Source organism: Alligator sinensis, unplaced genomic scaffold (genome assembly GCF_000455745.1).
Source record: "Alligator sinensis unplaced genomic scaffold, ASM45574v1 scaffold611_2, whole genome shotgun sequence".
Taxonomy (NCBI): domain Eukaryota; kingdom Metazoa; phylum Chordata; order Crocodylia; family Alligatoridae; genus Alligator; species Alligator sinensis.
Window position 1 is genome coordinate 4778799 of NW_005841869.1, and position 10313 is coordinate 4789111.

The 10313-nt window shown below is 42.6% G+C and overlaps 1 protein-coding gene across 1 annotated transcript; it reads left to right on the forward strand.

The window, feature by feature from the left end:
- The first annotated feature begins 50 nt into the window (after positions 1-50).
- Positions 51-9766, forward strand: SLC2A8 (solute carrier family 2 member 8). The gene is made up of 8 exons (XM_006016964.3): positions 51-299; positions 2092-2191; positions 2397-2608; positions 3546-3692; positions 5245-5353; positions 6668-6841; positions 8119-8264; positions 8417-9766. The coding sequence occupies exons 1-8, from the start codon at positions 66-68 to the stop codon at positions 8558-8560; spliced, it is 1266 nt and encodes a 421-aa protein (XP_006017026.1). The 5' UTR covers positions 51-65; the 3' UTR covers positions 8561-9766.
- Positions 9767-10313: the final 547 nt, after the last annotated feature.

Sequence of the window (10313 nt, forward strand, 5' to 3'; positions counted from 1 at the left end):
AGCATCTGCAGGAGCTCCTAGCTTGGCCCCCACCCCCCCCCAAGGGCTGGGGACACGCGCCGTTCATGCCCATGTGTGACTTCTGTTCCCAGTCGGTAGTAACCTTAGGAGCTGCTGCTGGAGGAGTGCTAGGAGGCTACGCTGTGGATAAGCTTGGGCGAAAGCTGAGTCTGATGCTGTGCTCGGTACCGTACATCTTTGGGTTTATGATGATCATCTCTGCCCACAATGTCTGGATGCTTTACTGCGGACGAATACTGACTGGCTTAGCCAGTGGAGTTACTTCACTTGTTGTTCCAGTAAGTGAACAGTGTTTTTTTTTTTTTTTTAGTGCCCGTGCACCCAAATGCCCTTCTAGATTTTAAAGTGACTCCTAGAAATGCATTCTCTTGCTGTCTGGGCTTGTTTCCTAATCCACCTTTTGTATTAGAACACATCAAGACTTCTTTTCTCTTTGATCTAACCTGAATTTCTTCCAACTCTGAACTTGCCTTTAGCTTATCTTATGTCTAAGGAATTTCCTTGTTTTATCCTTTTAGAGTTTTTTGTTTTTGGTTTTGTTTTTTTGGGGTTTTGTTGGTTTTTTTACATGAAGAACCCTCTTAGCAATCACTTACTGTCTGCTTCTAAGTATCTGAAGATAAATAGTATCTATTAAAGTTTGATTATATATTACATTTTATTCATGATACTTTTTAACTTCTTAAGTTCTCATTCACTACTAGGTGGTGGGTGCTTTGTCACTTGGAGCAGTGTAAGGTGTAGTGCAACTGTATCCAAGTTTACTGTTAGTGCCTGACTTCAACTTCTTTTGTGCACACACTAGCTGCTGCTGCTTCTCACCCTTTCATACTTCTGTGCTTAGGACCCTTCCCCTCCTTTCTTGTACTCCTTGGTGAGCGATTCTGGGGTAACGTAGTCTTTGACACAGATTGGGGGATTAACTGTTTTGCTTATTGCTGTTTTGCATCACTGCCAACACTTGTACCTTTAGTTTACACTCACTTGACATATAAAAGGGCCCATCATTTATTATAGGCTTAAAAACAGAAGGATACTTTAACTTCTGTGTGTAAAGTTGCTGGACTGTTATCAATTAAGGATAGCCTGTGGGCTTGGTCCCACTGAGATCAGAAGGCTGCAGGGGCCTTGAAAGAGAAATTTTCACAGAACTTGTTGAAAGAACACTCATGTCTTCATCAAAGAGACTTTCTTTAAACTTGTTACGTAACTTTCCCCTCACAAATATAGCAGGATCTGTTCTGTGACCAAAATGGCCAATGTGAAAAGTCTAATGCCCAATGTTAAGAATTTGTGAAAATTACTTCTTTCCGAGGTAAGACTGAGTTGCAAAACTTCTGTCTGGAGTATAAGAGCTATAACTTTTTGGGGGGAAGGTCAGACATTCTTCATGCATAAAGGTGAGGAATTATGGCCTTAAAGATGGAATTCGACTTGGCTTTCCTGGCTCAGGTTAAAGGCACTTTCCATAACTTTGGATCCGTATAAGGTGCTCTTAAATGTGTGTGGGGCAGGGGTTATGCAAGGTATGACCTACCTGTGTAACGTGTGCTGGGCTGGGGCCAATGAACATCCTATTTTTGGAGTTTGAAAGGCCTTGGGAGGCATGGGTTTCTTCGAGGTAAAAATACTACAGTCTTAAACCTAATCTGCAAAGATGTGTGTACATGTAAATCTTCATGCTCGTCCAGAACCCTGTATGAAGTCAGTGGGGTTTCAACCAGTGTCTGCTTGCAAAATTGAAGATATTAATTTTCATCTTGGGGAAGTTAACAGTTACTGTCTTATGCAAGCTTTAGCCATTTTTTTTAAAGGAAAATATGCCACTTCATGTTCTACTTGTGGTGTTTAATAGCTTTCAGTATTTTGGGGGGCACTGTGATTCCCTCAAAGTGACCTTGCTAGCTTTAGTTGCTCTGGTCATTCCACTTGAGCTATTCTTTGCAGTTCCTAGTAGGCTAATAGCTGTGGCTTTTTTTTTTTTCAGTCTTTCCTCCCAGCAGCTGAATTAAATACTGTTTAATACTAAATGGAAAGATGCAACTGAATCTTTTCTGCTTCCACACTTAGGTTTATATATCAGAAATATCACATTCAAAAGTTAGAGGAACACTTGGCTCATGTGTTCAACTGATGGTGGTAACTGGCATACTGGGAGCTTATGTTGCAGGTACTAGACTTGGTTACTTGTTGGGTGGACAGGGTTAGTGAAACTTTCCTAGAAATCAAGAAGAGCACAGGCATGTGAGCTGCGGGGGTGGGGGGGGGAAGGGAGGAAGTGCATGCTCTGTCTTATTAGTAGTGCTGGCTCAACACAAGGAGAGAACTGGCTGATAGTTGTGCTTATAACTTCTTTCCTTCCCCTTCCTCCCCAGGAATAGCACTTGAATGGCGCTGGTTGGCTGTGCTTTGTTCTTTCCCACCCTGCTTAATGGTCATATTCATGTCCTTCATGCCTGAAACGCCTCGGTACCTGCTGAATCAAAACAAACACCCAGAAGCCATAGCTGCTTTAAAATTCCTACGGGGACCACATGTGGACCATGAATGGGAACGCAGGCAAATTGAAACTAGTGCGGAGGAGCAGGTGATAAGAGGTTTTGTTGTTTTTTTTGTTTAAGTTTTGGCTTTTATTTAAAAGATTGGCTGAGTAAAGAAGAAACTTGAATGTAAATAGATGATTAGACACTCTATGTTCAGACAAACCTTATCAGGACTGGACTTATTTGACCTTTTACTTAACTTACATCTGACCTCTTTCCTCCCCCCTGCCCCAATTAAATCGACTTTAAAAAGGCAAGGGGTATTGGAGACTGTTTCTCTACTTCCTGTGGTCTGAACCCATATTTTCAGGAGCCAGAACTCTCACTGCAGTCATTGGAAGTGCTGGATCAGGCTCCAGTTATATCTTCAATAATATGTAGTTTCTTTTCAGTCTCTTACTTACATATTGACAGTCTAGATCTCTACACAATGCAGAAAGAGCCAAGAGGAAATGAAAAGGCTCCTCTACATCCCTGTAAAGGAGAATAGTTTGGGCTTTGGTGTAGAGTTTGAGTAGGCTGCTGAACAGGCCTGTAGAGTTTGCTCTTAAGCAAATATCAGGACCTCCATTGCAGAAAATTGCTATAAAAGGTCTGTATGGGTTGTGTTGTGAAGGACAGGTGGAGTATGGAGGAGCCAGAGAGGCCAAATTGGGAGGCAGGGGGGGGAAGAAATCTGAAGTCTTCTGTAGCCTCAGTGCTGTTCCCCTGGTGTTCTGATGCTGTGGTTCAATTACTGCACCTAGGAAATACAACAGAAAGGTAGAAGAAATCCACAGTATTTGATTACAGCATCTGAAGCTATTTCAAAGATGGCAGATGTTCATACTACCAAGGAATTTAACAGATTTCTTAAATGGGAGACTTGCAGGGTTTGCAGTCTTGTCTCTAAAGCTAGGTGGTAGCTTTTCCTCTTTCACTTATTGAAACTGACCAATTTCTCACTGAATCAGTCTTACTTCCTCTTTTTTTTTTTTTTAGCATGGACTAAGTCTAGCAGAATTTAAGAGTCCATCAATCTACAAGCCATTCTTTATTGGTGTGGCACTGATGTTTTTCCAGCAAGCAACAGGGATTAATGCAGTTATGTTTTATGCAGAAATGATCTTTGAAGAAGCTAGCTTTAAGGTAAGCATGGTGCATTTTTCATTTTTCTTTTTCTTCCCAAAGGTAATTGCCAAGTATAATGTCAGGTACAGCTTTGATCATGATACTCTTGGGTCAGGCAGACACAGTTCTTTAGGTAAATGTGATATTTTTTTACTATTATGTAGTAGTAGTAGTAGTAATATTTTATTTTTATATTTTTAATCCACTAAATAGTTGGAAAAAACTGTTCTTTGCAAACTTTTGGGCACAGACACCCTCCTTCAGGCCCAGGGAGTCTACTGACTTGTGCCCAAAAGCTTGCAAAGAACAACTTTCTTTTCCAACTATGTAGTTAACCTACAAAAAAAATCAAAATCACATTTGCCCAAAGAATCTTGTCTGCCTACATCGTTAGACCAATACAGCTACAACCAATCCCCCCAAACTCTTGGTTCAGAGCACCTAACCAGGCCAAATTTTAATTTGCAGCTGGATCATGAGTGTTGGGTCTCTGCTCCAATACATTTCTTGTTTTTGCATGCAAGTATTACTTTGGTTTATCTTACTATTTAAGTTTTGCGGGGGGGGGGTTGGTAGTGAAGAAGTATATTTTAGGCTGTTTGGTCTTAAACTTTGCCTCTGTTTCCTGGAAGTAGAGTAAAGTACAAGCTGTCAGAAGCCATTTTGTGAAACCTGTAGGTATGCATAGTAACCTTGACAAGGGATTCAGTTTTGTTTGCATTGGGAGAAGTCGGTCAGGGAGCATAATTACCATCTCTTGATTTTATTTTTTTTGTAATTTATTCTTTTTTGTCTTCCTTCATACCTCACTCTCCATGTATTCCTGCTCTGTTTCTAGTTCCCATGCAAAAGAATGCCCTGCATTTTAGACTTGAACTATTGCTTTCTCTGTGTGGGGTATTTTGTTGTTTGTTTCACTAGCTCAGTTTCTCTTATTTCTTGATTCTCCTTCAGATATTTAAGTCTTGGTTGTGGCAGAAGCTTGTAAGAATAGTTGCTAGCAACACACTTTTTTTTTTCTTCTTTTTTTAGTTTTTTATTCTTTTAATTCAAGCAGGAAGATTTTGAGGCTGCATGTTTGGTCTGAGCAGGGAGTGGAAACGGAGGAATTATTTTTAATTTTTTTTTGTTGTTTTTTTTTGTTTTTTTTGGTTAGGTGCTTGACTTCAGTAAAGCTATATAACTCACGTTATGTATCTGTTGCACCCTAGGTAGTTGCACAGTATAGCCATTTAGATTCCTAGCTATTGGGTGGTAATTTTATGTCCTGCTTGAAGGCACTGGCCCCTGTCACTTGAGCTACAGATGGGTCTTGTAAAGTTAAGGAGTTTTAGTTGTATTCCATAAAGGCAATGACGAGCAAAACAGAATAGTTCAATATACTATTCTATGCATAGTACCCCATAGTCAATAATGTTTGAAAATCACTGAGATCCTTCTACACAGCATATTGTATACAAGCTATAGGAGTGGTAAAACAATGTCAACAATACAAAAGTGCATGAAGAAAATTTATAATCACTTGCTGAAAACCAAGAAATTGCTTCTAAAAATGTTTTCCCTCTTTCAGGACAGCAGGATGGCTTCAGTTGTTGTGGGTTCAATACAAGTGTGTTTTACAGCTGTGGCTGCACTTATCATAGATAAAACGGGACGGAAAGTACTACTTTGTGTATCAGGTAAAAATACAAGCTGGGGTGTGTGCTTGTTCACCTAGAAATGGCTGGCTTGAATCCTTGTGGAAGGCCAGGGAAACTCTTTTTATACATTGTTGCATGCCCTGCTCCAAAGGTATTATAACATTGTATCCTTGGAGGAATGTTACAAAGGATCCAATCCAGGGGTGGGCAAATTGCAGCCTGGGGGGCTGGATGCAGCCCACCAGGTCATTCTATCCAGCCCATGGGGCCCCTAAAACATTTAGAAAAGTAATATTAATCTGCCCCTGGCTGCCTGTCGTGTGGACCTCGATGACTTGCCAAACTCAGTAAGTGGCCCTCTGCCCAAAATAATTGCCTGCCCCTGATCCGATCCGATCCAATCAGTCTGTTCCAGACTCTTCTACTGTCACACATGGTTTTTTTTTTTGTCTTAATTTTGGGCTCTTAGTTTTGCTACTTTTAACTTCCTCTGTGGAACTGCTGATGCCATGATACCAGCTCCTAGGAAAATTAAAAAATCCAAACAGGGTACTGAGGGCTCTTTAATACAAGCCTTTTAAGTAAAAAGCTAGGACGGGGGCAGGCAACCCCTGGCACAAGTGTCAGAGTGGCACATGAAGGCATTTTGTTCGACACGTGTGTTTAGGGGGGGGGCAGGAGGAGCTGTGAAGGCCCTGATCCTTGTTGTAACAGTGTAGCCCCAGCCCCTTTCCTGCCATCTGCACCTACTACTGGCAGCAAGCTGGACCAGGGCTCTGTGGACCCCAGTGCAGTTGCTTGCAGCCTCCTGTTATGAGCGGTCTGGGCTCTGTGACAGGCAACGGGTGCCCCAGGAGGCTGCAAGTGGCTGCATCGGGGTCTGCAGAGCCTAGCTCATTGCTGGTGGTGGGCGCAGGTGCATGTGCACCTTGGGGCAGACAGTGGGGAAGGGCCCAGGGCTGTGTTGCCACAAGGATCAGACCCCTTGTGGCTCCCACACCATCCACCATTGGCACACCAACAACTTGTAAGTCAAGGTTGCGGGTATTTTTGGCGTGCTACCAAAACGCTGACCCCTGGGCTAAGAGAGAAGAAAATCCCTGCTGCAGCTGGCCAATCCATCTGTATATGCCAAACCAGACTTAGTTTGTTTTCGTTTTGTTTTGTTTTGTTTTTAAAAAAAAAAAAATTCCTTAAGTAGTTTCTAATGATGCTCTTACATAAACACTGTAGGCATAACACTCAAAAAGAGCACTGAGATTGTTTAATATCAAACTTAACTAGTTCTGGACTATCTGATTCAAATCTTTAAGTGGCAATAAATCAGCATGTGCTCTCCTTTTATTGTTGCAGGGATTGTCATGGCTATCAGCACTGCAGCATTTGGATTTTACTTTAAAATGATCCTTCCAAATCAAAACAACTCGTCACATCCTGACTTCCTGACCACTCCAAATTGCATATCCTCAGTAGCAGAGCATGACCTAACCTGGCTGGCGGTAGTGAGCCTGGGGCTCTTCATCACTGGTGAGTTGACTGTCATTGTACAGAAGATTTGCACAGAAACACTGTCATCAGTATTGTAGCACTGCACACTGAAGTGTTGCATACAGAGGAAGTTTTGTGTGGTCCAGAGTTGCACTAGGTGTCTGCAGCCTCTTATCAATTGAGTCAAAAGTTGTAGAAGCTCAGAACCTCTTTGACTTGTACTCCAAGGCCTTGTTCCTTTGGTCTATATGTTCCTCCTTTTAAACCAAATTATTCTTGTTATTACAAACAACATTTGATCTTTTAGCTGATATTTAAAGGCTTGGGCCCTTGTTAAAGAAGCTCAGTAACGTACTGTGACAGATTAGTAACAGGGCTCGGAATTCCTGAGAAGCAACTGCATGAGCAAGAACACCAGCATTGTAGTGGTTTTGCTCATGCAGTTGTTTCTCAGGAATTCTGAACCCCCTTACTAATCTGAAAGAACAGATATATGAATTTCTGTTCCCAAGCTCACCTTTTTTGAAGGTGTTTTTGTAAGTTCCCCTTGAGCGCAAGTCAGTGAGTGGTTCTGTGAAAGACATGCAGGAGAGAGGTTTTCACAGAACCACTCACTCTGACTTGCGCTCAAGGGGAACTTACAAAACACCTTCGAAAGGTGAGCTTGCGAATAGAAATTATAGAATAGAAATTAATAGAAATATGCTGGCCGGACACTAAGAACCAAGAACTGAACATAGACACTTATTTCATGGCTCATTGCAATCTACTTGACTTCCTGTTTTTTTTAATGTCTCTTCACCCTGCAGAAGTTACCAACCTGCTTAACTTTTTGTAATGGTATTGTTCTTGCACTAATTAAGCTAGCTTTTTTTATGCAAATGTTTAGTCTGTTGGCTACTTCTGGGAATGTCTCTTTCCCAGCCTTGTCTGTGTTTTAGCTTTCTGTGCCTGCTTTACCGCTGCTCCCCACCCCAGCTGTGCATGGAGCAGAACCACTTAGGGAGTTTTGATGAGCTGAGAGTGTGTGCAACAGCTCACCACAACTCCCTATGTAGCCTGCAGGCCCAAATAATTGCCCACCCCTGCTTTAGAGATACCAAGAAAAGCAGTTATCCATGCTCAGTATGGAGGTTTTGTTAGTGTGGCATGTATAATTGCCTTTCAGAATGTTCTCTCTAGAGGTGTTGCAGAATCAAAGCTACCTAGAGGAGGGGAAAAGTAAATGCCTCACTTGGAAGGCTTTGATGCTTGCTTTTTCATGGTATTCCTATTCAAGTATAGTATCATTTCACTTTTTTCTTCTTCAATTTCAGGTTTTGCCATTGGTTGGGGTCCCATTCCATGGCTGGTGATGTCTGAAATATTCCCACTTAAAGCTAGAGGCTTTTCCAGTGGTGCCTGTGTTCTAACAAACTGGCTGATGGCATTCTTGGTAACAAAGGAATTTAATGATCTTATGGTAAGCATCCTATGACCCCAGCTTGGAATTTTTGTAGGTAAAGCTGATAGATGCAGTTGGTGAAGCATTCGGTTACACTTTCCCTGGACATGCAGCATTACAGATAATATAGCTTTAAACTTTTTTTTAATGATACTTCTATTTTCTTTCAGGATGTCCTGACTTCCTATGGCACGTTCTGGCTTTTCTCTGCCTTCTGCATCCTAAATGTAATGTTTACTGTTCTTTGTGTTCCTGAAACGAAAGGAAAGACATTAGAACAAATTGAGGCTTATTTCCAAAGATCTTACACCTGAGGTTCTTGAATTCAGTGGGAAACTGAGATGTACTGTTTGTTATTTCTTGTCAGACAAAACTGAGGTGACTATTTGGGTTAGCTGTGAATGCTTCTATGTGGTTGAACTTGGTTCAGAACAACTTCTAATCCCTGTTTAATGAACTGGAGGGGATGACACTGTGCATACATATGGTTGTGTAGCAGCATCTTTCAGGGTCACAGAAGCAACTATTGCCAGTTCACTTAAAATGCATCCCTTTTCCCAGGCCTTGAGCTGTGGCGGTTAGTCATACAATTCTGCTTCTCATTGCAGTGTCGCCTAATACAGAGTAGCCATAAAGTCTGAATAGGCAATTGTAATGCAGGAAGTATGCTGTTTTCTCTCCTACACTCCATAACCTGCATAGCTAACACAGCAACTTCCCTGTCCAAGGACACACTGCTATCTGTTGTGTTGTATGTGATGCAAGTGAAACTGATCCTGAACTCTGAACAGCACCCATTCAGTACCACCGAATCTTTTGCTTCCCTTTCTTCTACTTCGGACCACCATCCATGGCTGCTGAACAAAATGAACTCTAGGCCCTTTGGCAGCAGAAGGGCTCTGTATACAGTGCGAGAACTATTTCAAATGTTTAAAGTTGTTCAGTAACTTTAGCAAGGATAGAAGAAGCCTCCAGGAACTAGAACATCTGAAAACTGTGGTTTAATGGCTCTGACTTGCTGAGGTCTAATCATTTGGAAGAAGGATAAAGAGGGCCTTCTTCCTGTGATTAAATGGGTTGGCACTTCTAGCTGTGCTGAAACTGTTGGACAACAGGTATATTGTGTAGAGGCCTTTCCCTTAGCTGAATAAGCTGTATCTGAGTCATGGAAGAAACCTACAATACTATTATGACACTGAAAGATTTTGATACTTTGAGTCATCTGGTCAGGTGAAGACTGCTGTCCTGCTAAACTGTGCATCTCCGTCTTGGACTCTGGCTGGTGGTCTAACAGTTGGGTGTTTTGTAGAGAACCCTCTGTGCCTGACAGAACTGACCTCCAGGATTGACACCAGACACTTAAAACTACTTCTCCACTAAAGAAGTTTAAGTTACTTGAGTGAATACTTGATTAATAGCTGCTGATTCTTTTTCAAGAGGGACTTGCATATTTGCACAATTTCAACAGACTTCCAGCAACACACTAACAAAATAAACTTTTTCTTTCTTTTGCGGGTAAAGCATACTATTTTCCCTGTTTGGTTATGAATATGGTAGAGATATTGGGAAGAGTCACTGTTATGTTAACTCCTGTACAAAAGAGAAAGTTGGATGAGCAGGCAGCAGCCTAAAGCAGTTCTGTAACAGTAGGGGTTGTGACAAGGCTACAGTGCACAACAGGCAAGGTGGGGGGAAGGTGTACCCTAGGCTATGAGTAACCCAGTGTTGTCATTCTTTTCTTTTTAAATATCTAGTTACCTCAGTATTGGCTGTTTCTACAACAGTTAAGGTGTACAGGGGGTGGCTGGCACTGCACAGTGGAGGTTGGGGGACCTGGGCCTACAATCCCAACTCCGTGGCCCAGGGCCCTGCCCTCCCCTGCTCCCCAGCAGGACGCAGCTGCCGCCTGGGGGCTGAGGCACGGTTGTAACGTCAAACCGCGCAGGAGCCCGGGCTCGGGCGTGGACCCGGACCCGGACCCGGCCGCGGGGACACCGGGACTGTACGCCGGGGGCGGGGCGGGGCGGGGCGGGACTGGCAGCCTGGTCCCGGGGCGGGGCGGGGCGG